The following is a 24288-nucleotide window of genomic DNA, read 5'->3' as shown; positions in this document are numbered from 1 at the left end:
GTTATGGCCAAACTTTAGGCTCTGGAGACTTCCCTCAGTACTCTAAGCCCAATTACACAAAAAACAGTGATGGGATTCAGTTAGTACATACATGTATGTTCTTGTATATGAATATGCATTTCCCATTAGTATGTATGTATATTTGTGAGTTTCTATGTATCCGTGTGTATGTCTTTATTGTATATACATGTGTTTTCATTTATCTGCTTGTCTTTGTGACTGTCTGTGTAAGTGAGCATAGATTTGTTTGTATGTCTATGTCTTTTGGTATGGGGTGATTCTGTCTGTGTGTATACTCATGTCAATGCAGTTGTCTTCCTATGCCTGTTTGTGTCTTGTGTTTATATGCCTGAATATATCTATGTCTATATCTGTGTTCCTGTGTCCGTGTGCCTTTGTGTGTGTGTTTTTGTCTGCCTGTCTTATAATGTGAGCATAAATTTTTTTGTGTATAAATGTCTGTCTGTGTGATTATTAGAAACTATGTGTGTCTTCATGTGTGTACTTGTCTGTGTATGTGTATGTTTACCTATGTAATGCATTTACCTTGTTTCTGTGTCAGTGTGTCTGGCTGGGTGCATATTCTTGTCTGACTGTATGTGCCCTATATGTATGACTTGGCATATGTGTGTATGTTTATAAGTGTGTGGATGTATTCTGGGTCAATCTCTTTATGCAAGAGAGTCTCTCTCTGTGCAGTGTGTGTTTGTGGTTTGTGTGTGTGCCTATTCCAAATCTTTGTTTGGTGTCTGCATGCATGTCTATGTTTGTTTGTGTTTGACTGTTTCCTCAGAGAAAACTAAACTTCTAAGATTATGATGGTAATTTAATTATCCATTTGCTTTCATTAAGATTTTTCCCTTGGGAACGTTCAATAAAATGGTCTTTAAGACGAAATCAGAATATATTTTCTAACTTTAAGAAAGGGCACATGCAGTATCAACTATTGCCTGTCTTTTAGCTGCACTCCTTTTTGAGAAAGTCCATTTCAATAATCCTATTGGGGACAGAATGACCATGAACCAGAAAGAAAAGTATGGAAGGAAAGTATGGCATTTTACACATTTTAAATTTCTCACAGAGTCTTGGAGTTATCTTGAAGACCATAATTCTCACATGGTCAACAGCTTCATTTATTACAAGACATAATAGAGTAGTCTATTGGAAGTAGACTGATGTATTTGTTCTTACTGTACTGACCTACATTATACAGCAGTAAATAGTGTGAAATGTGTCCATTTTGTGATTCCTTGTGGCTTATTGCAATGAGATAGATTTTCACATTAGGGATCATTTCAGCCTTTTATATTGTTTCTTCCTTTTAGTTTTTGATGTAACACTATGTTAATTAATTGAGGATTTCAGACATGCCTGCAGTGTAAATTACGACATCGGAGTCTGTTTCTTTTTTCTTTTTCTTCTTCTTCTTTTTTTAATTTTAAAAACTTATTGACTTTACATCTCACTCACTGCCCACTTCCAGTCACCTCCTACCACAATCCTTCCCCTCTCCCCATCCACATCTTTTCTGAGCAGGTAGGGTCCTTTTGGGTATCATGCTGATCCTGGAATTTCAAGTCTTTGTGAAGCTAGGCACTTCCTCTCCCATTGAGACCAGACAAGGCGCCCAACTGGTAGAATATATCCCACATATAGGCAATAACTTTTGGGATAGCCCTTATCCCAGCTGTTCAGAACCCACATGAAGGTCAAGCTGCATATCTACTACATATGTATAGGGAGGCCTAGGTTCAGTCCATGTATGTTCTTTGGTTGGTGGTTCAGACTCCGAGAGCACCAAGGGCCCAGGTTAGTTGATTCTGTTGGTCTACCTGTGGATTTCGTATTCTTTTGAGGTCTAAAATCATTTTTCCTACTCTTCCATAAGAATACCCAATCTCCATCCATGTTTGGCTGTGGGTGTCTGTGTCTGTCTGAGTCAGCTGCGAGGTAGAGCCTCTCAAAGAAAACATAGTCCTCTCTGGAAGTATAACAGTATTGTTAATAGTGTTAGGGATTGGTGCTTGCTCCTGGGATGGATTTCAAGTTGGGGTGGTGATTGGTTGGCCATTACTTCAGTCTCTGCTCCCTCTCTTGTTTCTGTATTTTTTTTTGAGACAGGATCAATTTTTGGTTGAAAATTTTGTGGGTGGGTTGGTGTCTCTATTGTTCCGTGAGAACCCCTGTCTGGATGCAGAAGGTAGTCTCTCCAGGTTCCATATCACCAATGTAGTGAGTCACAGCTAATTTACCCCCATTGATTGTTTCTTGGGGCACCTCTTTTATACCAGGTTTCTGACATCTCTTGGAGATATCTCCTACCTCCTTGTCCTGTTTAGTTGCAGATTTCCATTAATGTTTATGGGTATCTAGACATCTTTCCTGTCCTTTCCCCACACCTGATTCTGAAAGCCCCATTTCCTTTCCCATCTCTCCTCCATCCTAATTTCATCCTTCCATCTGGCTTTTACAACTACTCTATCTCCCCTTCTAAGTGAGATTCTAGCTTCCTCACTAGGGAGTTCTTTCTTATCTAGCTTCTTTGTGTTTGTGACATTTGCTTGCAGAATTCATGACTTTTTAGTAGCTGAATAGTATTCCTTTGTGTAAATATGCCACATTTTCTTTATCTATCCTTCAGTTGAGGGGTATGTGGTTTGTTTCCAGTTTCTGATTATTAAGAATAAAGCTGCTATTAGCATAGCTGAGCAAGTGTGGTTGTGGGATCTTTTGCGTATATGTCCAGGAGTGGTAAAACTGGGTCTTGAGATCAAACTGTTATCAATTACCTAAGAAAATGCCAAATTGATTTCCAAAGTGTTTGTAGAAGTTCGCACACGCACCAGCAATGTGGGAGTGTTCCCCCTTGCTTGACATGTGGGAATGCTCCCCCTTGCTTGACATGTGGGAGTGCTCCCCTTGCTTGACATGTGGGAGTGCTCCCCTTGCTTGACATGTGGGGGTGCTCCCCTTGCTTGACATGTGGGGGTGATCCCCTTGCTTGACATGTGGGAGTGCTCCCCCTTGCTTGACATGTGGGGGTGATCCCCTTGCTTGACATGTGGGAGTGCTCCCCCTTGCTTGACATGTGGGAGTGCTCCCCCTTGCTTGACATCCTTGCCAGAATGTGCTACCTCTTGAATGTCTGAACTTAGCCATTCTGATGGAACATGGAATCTCACAGTTGCTTTGGTTTGTATTTCCCTGATGAATAAGAACTTCAAACATTTCTTCAAGTGTTTCTTGGCCATTTGAGATTCATCTGTTGAGAACAGTTTAGTTCTCTTCCCCACTGTTTTTAAAAATTGGTTTACTTGGGTTGTTGGTGTCTAACTTTGTGAATTCTTTGTAAAATTTGTATATTAGCCCTCTGTTAGATGTAAGGTTGATGATGAGCTTTTCCTAATATGTGGGCTGCTGATCTGTCCTATTGACACTGTCCTTGGCCATAAGCTTTGATGTTTTATGGGATACCATTTATCGATTATTGATCTTAGAGCCTGAGCCATTGATGATCTATCTGTTCAGGAACTTGTCTTCTATACCAGTGCATTCAAGAGTACCACTTTCTCTTCTATCAGATTTAGTGTATCCAATTTTATGTTGAGATCCTTGGTCCAACTATACTTGCGTTTTGTTTAGGGTGATATGTGTTGATCTATTTTTGTTATTCTACATGTAGACTTCCCATTGGTGCAGCACAATTTGTTGAAGATGCTTTCTTTTTTCCCATTGTATAGTTTTGGATTCTCTATCAAAAATGAACTGTACATATGTGTGTGGTTTTATTTTTGGGTCTTCAATTCCATCCAATTGATCAACATGTCTGTTTCAGAATCAATACAATGCAATTTTCATGACTATTGCTCTGGAGTGAAGTTTGAGGTCAGGTATGGTGATTCCTCCTAAATTTGGTTTATTGTTCAGGGTTGTTTTAGCTATTTTGGTTTTTTTGTTTTTCCATATGAAGTTGAGAGTTGCTCTTTAAAGTCTGTAAAAATTGAGTTTGAATTTTGATGGGCATTGCATTGAATCTGTAGATTTATTTTTGTAAAATGACTATTTTTACTATGGTAATCCTATCAGACTGTGACCTTGTGAGATCTTCTCATATCCTAATATCTTTTTTAATTTTTTTCTTCAGAGACATGAATTTCTTGTCATATAGATCTTTCACTTAGGGTTACACCAAGATATTTTATATTATTCACAGCTATTATAAAGGGTGTTGTTTTTCTAATTTCTTTCTCCACCCATTTATCATTTGTATAAAATAGGGCTAATGGCTTCTTTCAGTTAATTTTGTATCCAGACACTGTGCTGAAGGTGTTTATAAGCTATAGAAGTTATCTGGAAGAATTTTGGGGGTCACTTATGTATATTATCATATCATCCACACATAACATTCCTTTGACTTCTTCCTTTCCAACTTGTATCCCCTGATCTCCTTTAGTTGTCATATCGCTCTTACCAGAACTTCAAGTACTATACTGAATAAATAGGGAGAGAGTGAGCAGCCTAGTCTTGCCCTGGTTTTAGTGGAAATGCTTTAAATTTCTTGCCATTTAGTTTGATGTTGACTCTTGGCTTTCTCTGTATTGCTTTGATTGTATGTGTCCTCTATCTCTGAATTCTCTCATACATTTAACATGAAGTGATGTTGGATTTCATCAAAGGCATTTTCATGTTCTAAAGAGATAATAATGGGATTTCTTTTGTTTCTGTTTGTTTATATGGTGGGTTATGTTGATGGATTTTCATATACTGAACCATCCATGCATCCCTGGGATGAAGACTATTTGATCTTGATGGATGATGTCTTTGTTGTGTTCCTGGATTCAGGTTGTATTTTGTTGAATACTTTTGTATCAATTTTTCATAAGAGAAATTGATCTGAACTTCTCTTTCTTTGTTGAGTCTTTGTGTGGTTTGATATCAGGGTGACTATGGACTCATAGAATTATTGGGTGATGTTTCTCCTGTTTCTATTTTATAGAATAGTTTGAGGAGTATAGCAATTAGGTCTTCCCTGAAACACTGGTAGAAATCTGCACCTAAACCATCTGGCCCTAGTCACTTTTTTTTTTTTTTTTGGATGGGAGATTTAAATGACTACTTCTAATTAGGGGTTTGCGACTGTTTAAATAGTTTACCTATTCACCTACTTTCTGGTTCACAACTGGGCCTGGGAGCAGCAGATCATGTACCTCAGAACTGACTCTAACCCTTCCACACCTAAAGCTTGACTCCCAGGTGTTCTGACATTACTAGGCTCACAGGTGAGTTCCCCCCTACTTCCCCAGTACTTGGCCTAACTGGAACACCCCACCCCCACCCTGAGGCCCAGAGGACACAGGTCCTCCCACCCTGCTAGAGACACATCTTTCAGGTCCACATCTGTGACTGTGAAGAGATCTGGTGCTCTAGCTCACCCAACTCCACCCACATCCAGAGTCAGTTAGACTCCTGGGAGGTGTGCCACAGCCACACTCACATCCAGAGGTAATCTGACCCAAGGAGGTACAGCATAACTAGGCTCATAGGAGGGACAGGCTCCACTAAGAAACAGAAAGGACATTTAACACCAGAGATAACCAGATGGGGAGAGGCAAGCACGAGAACACAAGCAATAGAAACCAATACCCCTTGGAAACATTAGAAGCAAGTTCTTCCACAACAAACCACGGATACCCTAATAACTAAAAAAGCAAGATTTAGATCTAAACTCCTATCTCATGAAGATGATAGACGACCTTAAGAAGGAAATAAATAACTCCCTTAAAGAAATATAAGAGAACACAGGTAAATAAGTAGAAGACCTTAAAAAGGAAAAAAACAAAACAAAACAAAACAAAACAAAACAAAACAAAACAAAATCCAAACAGTCAAACAGGTTTGATTGAAAAAAAAAGCATCCAGGATCTAAAGATGGAAATATAATATATATAGAAATCACAAAGGGACACAACCCTGGAGATGGAAAAGCTAGGAAATTCGTCAGGAGTTTCAGATGCAAGCAGGACCAACAGAACTCAGGAGACCGAAGAGAGAATCTCAGGTGTAAAAGATTCCATAGAAGAGATTAAAACAAAAGTAAAAAAAAAAAAATACAAAGTGGAAAAAGCTCCTAACCCAAAACATTCAGGAAATTCAGGACACAATGAAAGGACCAACCCTAAGAATAATAACTATAGAATAGAGTGACGATCCCCAATTCAAATGGGCAAGAAACATCTTCAACAAGATCATAGAAGATAATTTCCATAACTTAAAAAAAAGAGATGCACATAAATGTATAAAAATCCTTCAGAACACCAAATACAATGAATCCAAAAAGAAATGTATCTTGTCATATAATAATCAAACATGTCCTATAATAATCAAACATGATATCTGTCTAGAAACTCATTCATTTCTTTTCTAGCTTTTCCAGATTGGTTGAGTATAGGTGCTGGTAGTAAGATATGATGATTTTTTTTTAATTACTTCAGTTTCAGTTGCAAAGTCTCCCCTTTTTTTCTGATTTTGTTAATTTGGATACTGTCTTTCTGCCCTTTGGTTGGTTTGGTTAAGAATTTATATATCTTGTTGACTTCCAGAGACCCATTTCTTGGTTTTGTTGATTTTTTTCCATTGTTCTCTTTCTTTCTAATTGGTGATTTTAGTGCCGAGTTTGACTTTGGTGCCTTCTAGTTCTCTTGGAAATATTTGCTTCTTTTTCTCTTAGAACTTTTAGGTGTGCTGTTAATTTGCTAGTTTAAGATCTCTCCAATTTCTTTATCAAGGCACTCAGTGCTATGAAATTTCCTTTTAACATTGCTTTGTGTCCCACAAGTGTGGGCATACTGTATCTTCATTTTCATTGAATTATAGAAAGTCTTTAATTATTTTCCTTATTTCTTCCCTGAACAAGTTATCAAGGAGTAGACCGTTGTTCAGCATGCATGAGTATGTGGACTTTCTGTTGTTTTTTTTTGTTGTTACTGAAGTCTTTGGTGATCTGATAGAATGCATGGGATTATTTCAAAATTCATATATCTGCTAAGGCTTGTTTTATGTCTAATTATGTGGGCAATTTTAGAGAAGGTTCCATGAGGTGCTGAGAAGAAGGTTTCATTTTGGGGTGAAATGGTCTGTAGATATCAAATTCATTTGGTTTATAACTTCTGTTAGATTCAATGTGTCTCTGTTTAGTTTCTGTTTCAATGACTGGTCCCTTGGTGAAAGCGGGTTGTTGAAATCTCCAACTATTATTGTTTGAGATTCAATATGTGTTTTAAGATGTAGCAAAGTTTCCTTTATGAATATGGGTGCCCTTGCATTTGGAGCATAGATGGTCAGAATTGAGACTTCCACTTTGTGGATGTTTCTTTTGGTGATCATGAAGTGTCATTCCCCATCTTTATGGATAACTGTTTTTCAAAGTCTGTTTTATTGGATATTAAATGACTACTCTGGCTTGTTCTTTAGGACTATTTTCTTGAAAAACTTTTTTGAAGTCATGTTCTAGGAAGTAGTGTTTTTCTTTGTCATTGATGTGTGTTTCTTAGTATGCAACAAAATACTAGATTGTGTTTACATGTTCAGTCTGTTAGCCTGTGACCTTTTATTGGGGAATTCTATTCATTGATGTTGAGAGATGTGAAAAACCAGTAGTTGTTAATTTCTGTTATTTTTCTTGTTGGATGTGTTAGTGTGTGTGTGTGTTTCTCTTCTTTTCAGTTTGTTGTGGGACGATTAATTTCTTGTGTTTCATTGGGTGTAATTATCCTTCTTTTATTGGGTTTTCCTTCTAATGTCCTCTGTAGGGCTGCATTACTAGAAAGGTATTGTTTTTACAGGTGGTTTTTTAATAGGAGTTGGTATGATTGAGTATTGAATCATTTCCTCTACAAGAGCAGGACATGATTTTAATTGCTGAGACATAATACCATCTTCTGAGATAATCTATCAGCCTCTTGATAAAAATATTCCTTTCTGCTCTATGTTCATAGTAGAACTCCTCTAACTCCTAAAATGAATCAGGATTGTATTTCTATTTCTGGCAAAGAGGACTATTGATGGAAAACATTGTGGATAATTATAGGAGACAATTTAGACCTCAGAAGACATGATATTGCTAGGCAAAATCATAAGAGGAAACAGTGAGAGTCGTTCCAAAAACAGATACATATGACAATGCAATCCAATATTAGGTGACTATGAACCAACTTCACATGTGTCAATTAGAATTTATGAAAGGTGAGCATGGGAAGATGATTTCTTTCTGATCATTTGAAGAGAATTTCTGTCTGGCATAAACAATATTATGTAACATTTGGGAACAAAGATGCATATCAGCATCCCTGCACCAGAAGCCAAAGTGGAGAAGATCTCAACAGCCACCATGACCTTGCCTTTAGTGCTATGATAAACAGGAAGGAAAGTAACCCAGACACTGCAGAATACCAGCATGCTGAATGTTATGGATTTAGCTTCATTGAAGGTGCTGGGCAGGTTTCTGGAAAGGAAAGCCAGAGTGAAGCTCCCAAAGGCCAGGCAGGCCAGGTATCCCAGGACACAGTAAAAGGCACTGACTGAACCCTTGTTGCAAACAATGATAATGTGACCATGCTCTGATCGTGCATCAATGTCAACAGAAGGAGGAGCAGCTCCCAGCCAGACTGCACAGACAATAACTTGGATGAGAGTACAGATGGGAATGATATAGATATATGTCCCTGAAACAAGAAAGTACTTCATCATTCTTTGAGGGGCTGTGACTCTGAATGCCAGTAAAATAGTAATTGTTTTGGCCAACACAGTGGAAACAGCCACAGTGAATGCAACTCCAAATGTGACTTGCTGTAGGATGCAGGTGACTGAGTTTGGATGGCCAATGAAGAGCAAGGGGCAGAGGAAACAAAAAATGAGGGAGATGAGCAAGATGTAGGTGAGAGTGCGGTTATTGGCCTTAACTATGGGAGTACTGTGGTGCTTCACAAAGACCAAAAGAACAACAGCTGTAAATGCAGAGAAGCACAATGCCATTAAGGAAAGTGCCATCCCCAAGGGGTCTTTATAAGTGAGAAATATAAGAGCTTTATGAATGCAGTGATTCTGCTCTGTATTAGCATATTGGTCTTCTGGACACGGGACACACAACTCCACATCTAATGGAAAAATGAAAGTATTATTAGTGTAGCTTCAGCAATTTTATTGTCAGGATATTTCATTTAAGTTTATAAAAGAAGTGTTTCAATATGTGAATCTGGTTGCTGAAAATACATTCAAGGTCATTGCTACATAAAATGATTGATTCCGTTTTTTAATGCCTCTTATTGTTATGGTAAACAAAAACAACAAAAATTTTTGTCTATTTTACTATATTGCTGTGATCATTTACCATGGGTGTGTAAATTCATAAGTACATTTATGAGTAAAAATAATAAACGTTCTCATGAACATGAGAGTAACTGGGTTTATATGGGTGCGGTATGAGGCTGAGAATAAGAAGTAAATTTTATATTAATATAGTATTAGTTTGTAACTGCAAAAATGAAGATCATTTCCAGTTTTGTCCTCTTTTGACTGTAATAATTCCATATTCTTGAGGGTTTTTTTTTTATAAAAATAAGTAACCCTATCACTGAATACCAGTACAATAGTAATTGTTTTGGCCAACACAGTCAAACAGCCACAGTGAATGCAACTCCAGATATAAAGCTCTGTAATTCCCACTATTGTATGTGTAGGAAATCTGTTTGCCATTGCACCGAATGATTGGATATTTGCAACAAGGGATAATATGCTTCCAAGGTTTGAATTCTTTTACATGGAACAATGCTTTTGTTGACATGTTATCACTTAATTTGTTTGAGGAATTATAAATGTAGCTTGGTTGTGGACAGAATATGTTGCTCTTAGAGAATACTTGAGTTTGGATCCCAGCACAAAGGTCAGGTGTTTTCAAACAGCCTTGTTGAATTACTTGTGTACATTTTATGTAGAACTTCATGCGTATCAGAAAACAACAGGTAGGAGTTGGTTACATCCTATTTATGGGTTCTGGTGATGAACTAATGCCATCATATATAATGGGAAAGGATTTAACTGCTAAGCTATCTTACTGGTCATAACAGCCTTTAAGGACTTCTATTTAATCATATAGGATGGTGAACCAAGGAGTGGAATAAATGCATACCCGCCAATGATATTCAGTTAATCCTGACTAAATCATCATTTGACAAATATGGGCTATGCAAGTGCCAATACCATTTGAAAATTGTGGCTAATTCTTTTCATGATAAAACAACTTTACTGTATGCTATTGTGGGAAATACTAACTAGTTACTATTTATACTAGTATTGAGTAGAGCACTCCTAATATCTACGCATTATGTGCCAACAGTGATTCTCAATTTTCTCCACTTTTAATAACACTGAACATTTGAAAAGAAGAAAGTCTCTTTACTATACAAGGTTCCCTGTCCCATCCTTAACAGTTTCTAATCATTTTACAAATTATTATGTGCCATTGTCATTAGATTTTCAGAGGACTTAGACTTGGTTCCCACTAGCCACGTGCCTGATTCTGTCTTCCATATACTTTTCTACTCCATAGGGGTGCATAAACTTATGTAAAGGTACATACATCAAGACAATATAAACAAATCGTTTAAAGACTCATGATCTACATATATTTTTAGAGAGAGTTAATCCCTAGGAAAGATCTTCTCTAGAACACACTAACACTGAAGTTTTCTTATCAAAACTGTTTGAGAATATTCCATCTACTATAAATTTTCAGTGAGTCAAAAATACATGACAAGTTCTATTTTTCTTAATGAGGGTATTTTAAATTATTGTACTCTTATAATCCCCAACTTAGGAAAATGATATGTATTTTTTAACACACCATTTTAGACCACTTCAGCATTTACAGTTGGCTGCCAGATGATAATCAATTTGAAGAACTTATCCCTGTAGGAAATACTCACTTGTCTCATTAGAAATTTCATTTTCTGGGCAGGGACTGCAATCAAAACAACAGGCTGGCATTCCATTCTTCCCGAATTTTCTAAATCCTGGACCACAATCAGCACTGCACACAGAGGTCAGCATCTAAGGAAAAATAAACATATTCTGCTATCAGGAGTTTTACTTACCGCTTCACCAAATATATTATATTAGCATGTGCCATTAATAAGTTTATTTTATACACAGCAAAAAAGTTACCAGATTTCACTTAGTGCATTTTATGGTGACAGACATCAGTATGTGGAGAAATTGAGTAAAAGTGGAATCGTTTCCCATCAACTTGAAATTTAGAAAGACGAGGCGGTAGTGTCCTGTTTGCAAGTAGTGCAGGGATTGCAAGGTGGTTATTCGTTTAAATTCTTGTGTTCTTAATAAAAAGCACACTATAAAGACACAGAGATCCTAATAGAGAAATTATCTCTATCAGTCTAGCCTACCATCAGTCCTGTGAAGCATACTTTAAAGTGGTAATTGATGTAGGAGTGTCCAGCCCATTAGAAACAGCGTTGCCCACAGGCAGTGGTACATCAGAAATTATGCAGAACAAGCCAGTAAATAGACCTCGAATGACTAAGTTTCAGTTACATTATCCAGATTCATGCCTTGTCTTCCCTTGAGTGTAATCCATGAACCAAATCAACCTTTTCCTCCTCACTTTGCTTTAATTATTGTTTAAGAACTGCAACATAGACACAAATTACAAGTAAAGAACATACATAAAAGGGGAAAAACACCTAAAATATCAGAATACCAAAATAACCTCATCTACTTTAGGACTGCACACCATAACAAACTAAATAGAAAGAGAAAAATAGCTGCATAGGCAGAGCCCTGTGGCATTTGTAGTGAGGAGGTACTGAGTTTCTGTATAATGAACTAGAAGGTGGAGTATTTCCAGAAGTTAAAAGGCTTCATGGAGCCTGCAAATATGGTGAAAATTTAGATTGCTTAAAATTAATTAAAGTACTACTTAAATAAGGAAAACCTTGGTATTATAATGAGTCTGGTGATAGATGTCAATGTGCTGCACTGGAATTTAGTTGATCTCTGCATGCTGAATTTGTATCCTTTGTTTCATGTTGCCTTTGATAATGCCATTACAGAGTCTATTATTCACAGTTCATGTCATGTCCTTCAGAAATGTGATTAAGCACAACTCTTCCTCTTTTTTATTTTCCTTTTCCTTTTCTTTTTCTTTTTCTTTTTCTTTTCTCTTTTCGCTTATCCCTTTTCTTTTCCTTTCCCTGCCTTGCCTTGCCTTGCCTTGCCTTGCCTTGCCTTGCCTTGCCTTGCCTTGCCTTGCTTTTCTTTTCTTTTCTTTTCTTTTCTTTTCTTTTCTTTTCTTTTCTTTTCTTTTCTTTTCTTTCTTTTTTTTTTTTTGAGACAGGGTTTCTTTATATAGCCCTGGCTGTCCTGGAACTCATTTTGTAGACCAGGCTGGCCTCGAACTCAGAAATCTGACTGCCTCTGCCTCCCAAGTGCTGGGATTAAATCTTTCTGTTTTTGTTGAAACAGGGTCTCACTGTGTAGTATTGGTAGATCTCAACTTTCGATACAGATCAGGGCACAGTACTTTCCTTCTATTTTTGAATTTATTTTTTATTATTTGTTTTCACACTTAGTAAGATTTAAGGGCTATTTTGAGGATGAGGAAATGTATTTCCTTATCTGTATTCAGCTCATTTCCTTTAAGGCAGAGTATCCATTTCAGCCCTGGTTTGAGTAGATTCAATAGAAAAGTCAGACTAGCCTTTGAGTGGAGAGAGATTCTCCTGACTCTTGATTCACAGAATGTAGATTAAAGACATGTGCCACTACAAAAACTTGATCTCATTTCTAGTTCTTATGGAAATTATTTGATTCTCCTTTCCATATACTGCAATGCCACCAATAAGTTTGCTATAAAAAACTTTATTATGGCAACATGAGTTTTCTTAGTTTGTCAGGTTTTTGTTTGTTCTCCTTTTAAAAATTCAGAACGGATCCTAGACATTGTTAAAAGACTTTTCTGCATGTTTTTGGATAATAATATAATTCTATCCTTGAGTTTATGTTGTGATGTTTTATACTTAACCATACATATGTTGAACATTGTGGAATGAAGTAATTTTTGTACAGCTGTAGCTGCTTGCATTATGAATGCTAATTGTTTCCCAAAAAACTTTTGACACTAAAGTATCTTCATTCAGCTTCTGCAAACTTCCCCCCAGGAGGTTCTGGTTGGTAAATAAAGATTCCAACAGTCAATATCTGGGGAGGACAGAAAGAGGGATTTCAGGATTTCCTGGGCTTGCGACTAGGAGAAGGAGGAAGGAAGAGGTCTGCCATGATGGAGGAAAGTGCAAACAGAGAAAAGACAGAAATAAAAAGACAAAAAATAAATGATGTTATATTCTAATTATTATTCTTTTGTTCTACTTCATTTTGTTGCCTCCCCCATATCCCTTTTTATAGAAGTGCTCTGTTCATATATATAAGGTAAAGGATTTCTTTTTTACACTCTCCCCATGGAGGCCACAAAAGAATGCCTATTTTTATAGACCAATCATTCTGGCAGTGGCCATATTTACACGTGTGGTCTGTTCTGTAATCTCTAACCATGAAGATATTGAGCTCCATACTGCTACCAAGAGCCATATCTGGGCCTGTTGTCCTATGTCACCCAGAGTCTTTGTTGGTGTCTGTGGTCTGTGTTTCTATCAAAGTTTGTGCAAATATATGTGTAGCCTGCTGCCACAAGGGTGCATGTCTAGGCCAGAGATCCTGCTGCCAATGAGATCTGTATTGATGTCCATGAACAGTGTTACCACCAAAGGTCATGTGGATGCCCTTAGCCTGAGTTGATGTCATGCCGCGGTCAATGAGTTCTGTTGTCAGCTGGAGCCATACTGATCTGAGTGATCTGCACTGCCAAGTAAGGCTAGGGAGATGTCAAGATCTATAATGCTGCTGATGGCTGTTTCTGGATCAATATTCCTATTGTATGTGGTATCAATGTTGATTTCCATGGTACATATTATGACTGAAGACTTTGGAATTTTCATGGTCTGGACAGAAGCCTGAAACCATGTTGATGTCTATAAGCTGTGCTCATTTTGAGGGCCTTGTCTGAGTCTGTGGTCCTGTTACAGTTAGGCCCCATGGTATTTTCTCTGCTAACACCAGAATCCATGTAGAACCCCATTATCTTTGTTCCCTACTTTTAAAGTGATAGGAAACTACTTTTGCACTGATATGAATGATTGTAGATTCATAGATGCGAAGGTGTTGCATGAAAGTTTTCTGTAACTACTCTTACCAACATTCCAACACCCACATTCCCCCACAATCCAAAAAAAGAGAAGAAGTTTAAACAGGAAATCATAAAACGCACTCTTAAAATATATGGTAAGTAATCTGAAGTCAGCTTTCTAAAATTGAGGGTTTCTTGAGGGAGTATGGGAGAGAAAAACTAAGTTCTATTCATGGAGCAGGAACTGAGAGTTTGACCATGCTCCAGTGTCTTATTTAGGGTTTTACTGCTGTGACCAAACACCATGACCAAGGTAAATCTTATAAAGACGACATTTAATTTGGCCTGGCTTACAGCTTCAGATGTTCAGTCCATTATCATCAAGGCAGGAAAATGGCAGCATCTAGGCAGGCATGGGACAGGAGGAGCTGAGAGTTCTATATCTTCATCTGAAAGCTACTAGCGATTTCCTAACTTCCAGGCACTTAGGATGAGGATCTTAAAGCCTGCATCTACAGTGAAAATCCTGCTACACCATGCCACACCTCTAAATAGTGACACTCCCTGGGACAAGCATGTACAAACCATCATATCCAGTGAATAAATAAATTACAGAAATTGGACTATTTAATTTTAATTTATTTATTGTGGAGTGTTGTCATGGAGAGAGAAGCATGAAAGGATTGGGAATTGAGTATGATCACAGTGCATGATTGGAAATTTGTAAAGAATCAATAAAACTAAACTCATTATCTGTGATATTTGATTAGAAATGATCATGAACACTCAATTATTACTAAAAGTTATTTGTAAATTATGTTTTAGTTGTTATTTCAATGTTTGATGTTTTCTAATAGTTTTCTGTCAGGCATTCAAGTGCTGTTTACAAGTTATTTTGACCTTTTGAGTTCATCTTACTTTTAAATATGATGGCGTTCTTTTAATGTCCTTTTTAATACTCATTTACTTGTTGTGACTTATTGTAATTGTGTTCATCATGAAATTTTTTCCCTTTTTTATGAAGAATAAATTCACTGGATATAGTAACTGAATTGGCAGTTATGTCTCTAAATGTTTTAAATACACAATATTTATTCTCCTCATTTAAGAATATCCATGATATGTTACACTGCACATAACTAAAGAAGCTAAGTAACAAATATGGCACAAGGTGGGACACATGTGTCTCCCTGAGAAGGAAAACAGAATCGACAGTGTGGATAAATGGGATTGGGGACTGAATGGAAGTGGTGTGGGGTGAAAACAGAAGGGGAGGGCAGAGGAACCGATTATTTGGAGAGACCACTATGATGGTGGTGGCATCTCTGAGTCAAGCTAGAATTCTCAGGTAATAGAAACTCCCAGAAATCTATGAGGATGACCCTGGCTAAGTCCCCTAGCAAAGCACAGTATGGAGCCTTTAATTGTCATCTCCAATAACCCGCCAAGATGTCCACTGTTGGAATTGAGACAACATCTAACCACAAAAACTCCAATCTACAATTTACCCTGCATAAAGATGTGTGGGAATAAAGATGTAGCAGATCAGGGGCTAGTTAACCAGTGACTGGAACAACTAGAGAACCTTGCCATGAGAGAAAGCCCACTGCTGATGCTGGTAATAATATTTTTGTTATAATTGCAGGTGAGAGCCTAGAGTAACCATCATCAGACAGAATTCACCCAACAATTGATAAAAACACATGCAAAGATCAACACACAAACAAAAGGCAAAGTTTGGGGAATCCTGGGTAAGAGGGGAAAGAAGGATTGTAGGAGTCAGAGGAATCAAAAACACAAGAAAACCTACATAAAACTTACCAGGGGCCCTAAGGGCTCACAGAGACTGAACCACTTGCTACAAATGATGCATGAGACTAACCTAGGTACTCCAAACATATGTAACATTTGTGAAGCTTGGTCATTACATGGGACACCTAAAAGCAGTAGTCAAAAGCAGTCTGACTCTGTTGCCTGCCTTTGGGAAACTTTACCCCTGCTGGGCTGCCTCCCCTTGGCTTCATTAGGATAACATGAAACTGTGCCTATTTATTGTACACCATGATATGTCAAAGCATGTTGATATGTGGGCAGGGGGGACCCCTTTTCTGAAGAAAGGAGTATTGGATAGGAAGGAGGGGAAAGATGGGGGGAAGTAGGAGTAGAGTAGGGCGTGTAAACTGGTGCCTGGATGTAAAGTGAATGAATGAATGAATCAATGAATGAATGAACTATTTTGATTTAAAAATGAGTGATGCTGGGGAAACCTGCTGTTATTCAGAGAGGGATTTTCTATGACACAAGGTTCTCTCCTGCAGATTTTATATACTCCCTTTGTTCCACAACAAATTTTAAGTCAAATATGTCAAGGACTATTTCATTTCAAACATCGATTATTTGCCATTAAAATACCTTTACTAAACATTTCTCACATTATTATAGAAATGTACAGATGCAATATAATGGATTTCCTCTTGTTACATAGAGTATGTCCTTCCTTGTATTGTTCACAGAGGTTTTAAAAGTAATCTTTTAATCATACTTCCTAAGTCACTATGATTTTCATTTTTCCTTGTTATTTTATCTTTGTCATTGTTTGAAGTACCTTTTTTTTGGTTGATAACTTTTACATCTTTTTTTAAAATATTTTTTATTATTACGTATTTTCCTCAAATACATTTAGAATGCTATCCCAAAAGTCCCCCATACCCTCAACCCCCCCCACTTTCCTACCCACCCATTCCCATTTTTTGGCCTTGGCATTCCCCTGTACTGGGGCATATAAAGTTTGTGTGTCCAATAGGCCTCTCTTTCCAGTGATGGCCAACTAGGCCATCTTTTGATACATATGCAGCTAGAGTCAAGAGCTCCGGGGTACTGGTTAGTTCATAATGTTGTTGCACCTACAGGGTTGCAGATCTCTTTAGCTCCTTGGATACTTTCTCTAGCTCCTTCATTGGGGGCCCTGTGCTCCATCCAATAGCTGACTGTGAGCCTTGTTTGAAGTTTCTAATTCTTGTCCCTTGTCTTCAAGTCTTGCCATCCTGTCTTCAACTTGGAGCATTCATTTTGTGAGTCTTTGCACTGAGATATTTATTTGGTTTATTTTGTTTTTCCATTATATATTCTAGGTTGGAATTATTTCATTACTTTATACCTTTTTGGAAGCTCTCTATCATATACATGCTCAGTGTCTTATTGTAATAAAGTTTTCATACTTTCATTGTATTCTCCCAGAGGTAGTTACTGCCATCTTTGATTTTTTTAAACATTCTTATAATCATTCTTTGATTCTTTGTTTAGTATAACATTAAATATAGTCTCACTTCAATCTATGACTACAAGGTTTGGAATCATATTTTCCTGATATCTTCATGTTTTTATTTATTAGTTTCCACATTGGAATTAAGATATATGTGAATAGAACACTGGTTGAATTTCTTAAAATCTCAATGCTATCTTCTAAACGTATATGTAGCTCTGTAACTACACTTTTATTTCTTATGCTCTTTTCTCTAAGAATTGCATTCTTACTCACATAGAGGAACCATAGCAACTATACTTTTCACACTGTTTGAGAAACCTGGGAATCACTTCATATCAAACTTGAAGACATTAAATCAACTTTGTTTTGGAACAGTTTGAATATGACACATTAAAATCAAGTGTATTAGAGTTTATACCTATAATATACTTAGAATGCAGATGAGATTATTGATTTTCAAATTTCCTCAAAAGGCAATTACTACCAATTTCTCCCTATATTGAGAAGGAAACTATGCAAATATTTCTTTGTTTGAATGATTGTGCAAGAATTAGTGGGACCAAATATTTTCCTTTAGTCAACATTATTTTTACAGGTATGAGTCAGGGCTGCAGATATAGCTCAGCTCTCAAGAGTAATTGCTACCAGTGAAGGGGTCCCAGATTTGATTTTTAGCACCTACTTAGTGGGATGGAGCTCTTTCAAGTGCTCTGAGATTAGAGTAACTCTTCAGCCATCTGCCTATACCATACATGCAGGTGTTGCACTGATACACATGCAGAAAAAAAAAAACACCCATACCCATATTTTTCAAAACTGAAAAACAAGATATAGTTCATAAAGTATTTAAATGTCATAGAATGTTAATATATGGTTAGTTAGAGGTGTTGGAAATTTAGGACTAGTTGGTAAACAGGCTTAAGAGAACATTATAAAAATCAGTTACTTGATTGTGTTGAATTTACTCTATATTTACAATAAGCAAGAGTCTTTAAGCATCTTTTGAAGAGGTTTACCATAAGAGTAGAAATCACTCTATAGCAATAAAAATAGAACCAATAGCATATTGCTAACTTTACTGAAAATAATATCAAACTGTTTTCTAAGACAATTTACATTAATGTTTAAGGTAAGAAACAGGTTCTGATATGATACAAATACATTGTATGCATGTTAGAAATCCTCAGTGAATTACTAAAAACTCATCTGAAAAATGAAAAGAAGAAACTTAGTTTAGGAGGATATAAATTAGTCTCTCATTTGACAATCAATTTCATTTCACCACTTTCAAGGAAAGTTGGATGCACATACTTGACAGTGTCATTTAATTTAGTTCAGTTAGGCCAAGCCCACCTGTGTACTTCCTCTTGCCCACTCTAGCATATCTTCAGACAAATGTAGCTGTTGACCATTTATAATATAGGGACTAAATATTCCTATTTTCACTTTAAGTCCAAGTCCCTGTGGAAAATTCCAAACATAGAAAATGTCATAATTTTCCTGAAGCTTGTTTCTTTGGTTCATATTCACTCTGTCCTCAACAGGATTAGTGAAGTGGATCTTTCTCAGGAAGGAACCCAGCTGAAAGATAGGCAGCATACTATAGAGTATATGTTCTGTCTTAAAGTAAGAAAATGTATTCTCATTTCATCTTTATGGCAACTTTATTGATAGTATGCAGGTGAAAAATCTCAGTGAAAGCAAAGAGATGAACAAAAGTATAATGTTTCTGTTATTTTAGATTTCTAAGAGGAAATTAGGAAACAAACACAAACATGTATTTACAATATGAAACATACAGACACATAGAGAGATACTCGCATCGGTATAGAAATACACACATGGCTGGAGCACACAGTTATTTACACAATATACACATACATGCCCAAACACACATATGAATATACAGATATACACTGAGACAGAATATGCATCAAATAGTCAAACAGACACAAAATCACAAAACAATTATCTAGGTGCACACACAAAACCACATGGAAACACACGTACAGAGGAATATACATCAGAAGACATACACATATACTGACATCTGCACAGCGTGACATTGTCACACAGACAAATTTATGCTCACTTACAAAGACACAGGCAAGCAAAACAGTTATACATAAGTGAAAGAACATACACAAAACATACATCCACATGCATTGATAAATATACACAGGAATATAGACTTAGACAAAGCAATTGAAGCACTCACAAATTTATGTTAACTGCCATAGACAGACATATAGGTAAATAAACAAAATTACAATATATGTATATATATATATGTGTGTGTGTGTGTGTGTGTGTGTAATGTATATGTGTATGTATATATAGTATATATGTACATATATAATGTATATGCAGATAGATATACACATTATAGTCATATAGAGATATACACACAGATATACAGAAACACAGAAGTGATATCCCTCATCTACAGTGAGAACAGCATAATTTGGGATCTCTAAAGATAGTTATATTTGATAATCAATGATCAAGGATTCATCACTGAGTGGGTTCATGAGGAAGGACTGCATATGTTTTCAGTTTTAGAATATGTGTGATGATAGTCAAGTAATCTGTATCAAAATCACAGTGCTACATTGACAAATTATGCCTTCTACTCTATTCCCTTTACATTAGAGATTTATACAAACTTCTAGATTTACATGATCAGTAGGAAAAGTATCCATAAATCACTCTATTTTAGAAAATATTTTCTAGCACACTTGGTTTGGGCATCTAAAAGACTCTTAAAGACATTGATAACATGAAATATTATAATATAAGAATAACTACCTTGTTGCAGGCATAATTTTGTTCTTTCACATTGTCAGTGGGCAGATTATCAAATTTTTGAAAAGTCAGCTCATGGAGTGCATGGGCAACAGCATATACAGCATTGTATATGGCATAACTCCCTTCAGTAAAGGCCATGTCAAAAGTACGTACCATTAACCATTCCAATGGGTGATTGGAAGAGCAGTTCTTCAGTGTCTTACATTTAGGTGCTGAGACTTCACAGTTAAAGTACATCCATTCCAGCTTTACCAGATATTCATCTGAGTATTTTAACAGGTTCAATGTCTGGACAAAGTTTTTAAAACCAGAAATCTCACCATGGTGGTGTCCAAAAGCAAATGTCCCATACAAGTTATTAAATGTGAAGTCTTTCTTACCAGTAGTAATAGCCCACTGTGAGGTGGTGACCCATATTCTCTTTATATCTAGAGATTCCCACATTCTAAAACTCACAGCTAAAGTACTGTCTGTGTCACCATATATGATAACAACATTTGTAGATGATGTCATGATTTGATTGTAATACACTTCAGTTCTTGTCATGTATAAATGCATATTGACTGGAATCATGCTGACAAAAGCAAAGCAGACTGTATTTTTTTCCATCTCTCTTCTCAAATAGGAAAGAAATTGGATACCTTTATCATTGTCTGAGATGGCCAACCCTACCCAGTTCCAACTGAAATGAATTATGAAGGAGACCATGGCAAGGGCTAGAGATGTATCCTCAGAGGCCATCTGATATAGATAGGGAAATTCTTCATGATCACTCAGGACAGGATGAAAGGGTCCATAAGTAAGATGAAGGAACTAGAACACAGGAAGCAGCATGAGGTAGAATGAATTCCTAAGAACTTATAAACATAGTTTTCTGCAAATTTCTAGAAAAATAAGCTAGCTATTATTTCTTCCATCTTCTCTATATCATGAAAGGACATTTGAAAGCTCCATCAAGGCTCTGAATAGTACCCTTGAACTACATAGATTGGCTCAGGCTTAATAAGACTATGGGAGTACCCATGATATCTGATTTCATGGGTTCCTCCCTGCCCCGAATACACACACACACACACACACACACACACACACACACACACACACACATTTACCTGATGAGATATGAAGTTGTTTAGGATTGTATAAAGTGTCAGAGTTGTTGTCCAGTTTAGTCCTGTAAGTGCCACTGCACAGACGTCATCATTACAGATGTAATTAGGGAAAATTTCATGATTTTGTAAACTCAAATGAATGAGACTTTTTAATTGGGATTCATAATCACAAATCAGGGCTGAGAATGTAAATATTAGAGACATATTTGGCAAAAGATCAGAGTTCCTGTTGACTTCATTTATGGAAAACGCCAAGACCAGAGCATACTTGTGATTTTCAGTGTGTGTTCTGTAAAAGGTTACAGTGCTTATAAGGACAGCAATTTACAGATATTATTTGCAGTCAATAAAAGGACAATCCTGCACTGGATTGTATTGCCCCCACCCCCTAAGATCGAAATGACCTGTGTAATGTGATTGAGATGACCAAAGAAGCTGGGAGCTCATAAACTCTTCATATGTTCATGAGAAGTCATCTCCCATAAATGAGATGTACTATTGTCATATTCTCACCAAGAGAGTTTTTTACCTCTGGGTTTTGAATGTTTGCTAAGACAGTAAATAATTACCAAATGCTTTGATGAAACAGTAAAAATAGTCACATATTCATTTGAAATTAACTAGAAATATGTAAAATACATGGGATGCATGTGTGCCATTGAGTTTATGGTATTATGTATGAAATTGACTATTGGCTAAGGCAGTGAAAGAATGACAGTTGAGTTACAGCAGTCTTCTGTGGCAATACTTGGCTCATGTCATTAAAATTCTTTATCATTAGGAGGCAACATATTTATATTTATCATACCCCCACATAATCATTCTTATCTTAAATGTTCTTTCTTTCTAAAATTCAGTTTCAATGGATTAATTCTATTTTGTGTTTATGTTTATGAAAAGAAAAACTCATATCCCTTCTGAATTACTTCAAAACATCTGACTGAAAAATATCAAATATATTACTTCATTATTAATTTTTACTAAGAGTTAAATATCTGCGTCCTAGGTAGAAATTATATATCTGTCCTGGGGTTTTTGTTTTTATAAACACAAGCACTTTTAGGATATTATTCATAAATGCACAGAAAAAAATGATGTCATTAAATATTTTAGTAACACACAACAGAAATTTGAGACTAGTACTTGAACAAATAAAACAATACCTCCTCCACAGTAAACATTAAGAAACATAAAATACTTAAGTGGTTAGAGGGGCTTTTTGGTCTAAAGTACTATGTCTGAAAAAAAACTATCAGAAGTCCACAAAATCAAAATGTGGATATGTCCACACTGGTAAACTATGCAACTTCATTTTGTAAGATTACTGAAAAACAGACATAAATGATAAATATTGAAAATTATTATAAATATTGAAGATTAAATAACAGAGAGGTAAAGAGGGAAGACATGCTCCTTAATAATGGCAAAGACGAGCTAGTAAGTAACTCCTTTATCCTTATTCTCTAATATTTCCAACTATAGCATGCCACTGTTGTTACCCAGGATAGTGATTAGGGAAGTAACTAGTCACCACTATTAGTAATAATATCACTTTTCAAAGAATCAAACATATTCTTTACCGTCATACATTCCTTCTTTATTCTAATGAGAGAGTGAAGAACTGGAGTTTGTAAGACCTAAAAGCCAGTGAATTTGCATAGATCAAAATAGGAATTTGACAGAGGACAGATCTCTTGCATCAATTCTTGCTGCAGCTTCACTAATTAAACGGGTACCTCATGGAACAAATTTAAGAAAGTAACTGAGTATCTATATGAAGACTCTGCATAGCTAGTGGTATCTCCAACATTAGTGGCCCCAGCACAAACACTAGAAGCTGCACAGTTAGGGAAGGACCATCACCAGACTCTGTTGTCATTTGCATAAACACGTCTAGGATAAAGTCATAAAAATGATGTCTTTCAATAAGATATCATTGTGCCACTGTGCTATAGAACTGTCTATTAGAGGATAATATGTGATTGGTAATGGCCCAAAGTTGTTTTATTACTCAAATTCCATCCCTATAAATGGGAGGCAGGCTTGAAAAAAAAATCTGTCAATTTAAAGTGGTAATATACCATTAGTCTCTAATAGAATATGGAGTTCTTTCTTGTTTAGCACATTAAGAACAGTATAAAAGAGACTTTGCATTGTTTTGCTCCTCAACCTCAGTAGACTCAGGAAATATTCATGGTCACATTTACATGGAAAATACAAAAGCACTTACTGTGTATTCAAAATAGAACTGAAATACTCTTTCTCCACAGGCCATTGTACTGCTTGAATAAAGAAGCTACAACCTGATCCCAGGTTTCCATCCTCGTCTTTATTCTGTTTTATTCTCCAAAAGCACCTGGGATCAATGAAATCAGCCACAATAAGTGGAATGTTTAGCAGCAAGAAGAGTAAAATCAAAGTGAACATATTTTTCCTTCTCTGAGGCTGGGCAGAATGGTTTGTGAAGTGCCACACAGATCAGCAAACCAAACAGGTACTAATATATGCCCATGTACTATTTTATCACTGTGTCCAAGGGAGATGCTACATCTGTATTTTGTTTCATTTTTCACAGCTGTTTCCTCACCCCTGGAGGAATCTTTGACACTATCTCCTGAGGATCTTCATCTGATGTTCTCCATGCATGTGATAAACCTGGCTGATAAATATAGATGAGGGTGATGAATGATATCACTCATGTTTGTGGAAATTGAGGTCCCTGGAAAGATTCCACTTTGTGAAAATTTGGTCCCAGAACTGCCTCAAAATCTGTTTATGTGAACACTTGCAATAATGCCAACAGATTTTGTTAGTTGCTCCACCTTCGGGAAGGACTCGTGAAGTCTGAGGTC

The 24288-nt window shown here is 36.5% G+C and overlaps 1 protein-coding gene across 1 annotated transcript; it reads right to left on the bottom strand.

The window, feature by feature from the left end:
* Window positions 1-8232: 8232 nt before the first annotated feature.
* Window positions 8233-23863, bottom strand: Vmn2r113 (vomeronasal 2, receptor 113). Its single transcript, NM_001104578.1, has 6 exons — window positions 23667-23863; window positions 21437-21725; window positions 20325-21137; window positions 18870-19097; window positions 10980-11103; window positions 8233-9152 (listed from the first exon to the last, which is right to left on the bottom strand). The coding sequence occupies exons 1-6, from the start codon at window positions 23861-23863 to the stop codon at window positions 8233-8235; spliced, it is 2571 nt and encodes an 856-aa protein (NP_001098048.1).
* Between the last annotated feature and the right edge of the window lie 425 nt (window positions 23864-24288).

Source organism: Mus musculus, chromosome 17, assembly GCF_000001635.26.
Source record: "Mus musculus strain C57BL/6J chromosome 17, GRCm38.p6 C57BL/6J".
Taxonomy (NCBI): Eukaryota; Metazoa; Chordata; class Mammalia; order Rodentia; family Muridae; genus Mus; species Mus musculus.
The sequence above is the reverse complement of the archived record's forward strand: the minus strand, read 5'-3'. Positions and strand labels throughout refer to the sequence as shown.

Bases quoted from the DNA above. Each gene is read 5' to 3' on its own strand.
- Vmn2r113 (NM_001104578.1), bottom strand. From the start codon at position 23,863: ATGTTCACTTTGATTTTACTCTTCTTGCTGCTAAACATTCCACTTATT. The intron at 21,726-23,666 runs GTAAGTGCTTTT...AACCTTTTACAG, and splicing joins AGTTCTATTTTGAATACACA to AACACACACTGAAAATCACA. The intron at 11,104-18,869 runs GTGGGCTTGGCC...ATTTTTCCTTAG, and splicing joins GGGCAAGAGGAAGTACACAG to ATGCTGACCTCTGTGTGCAG.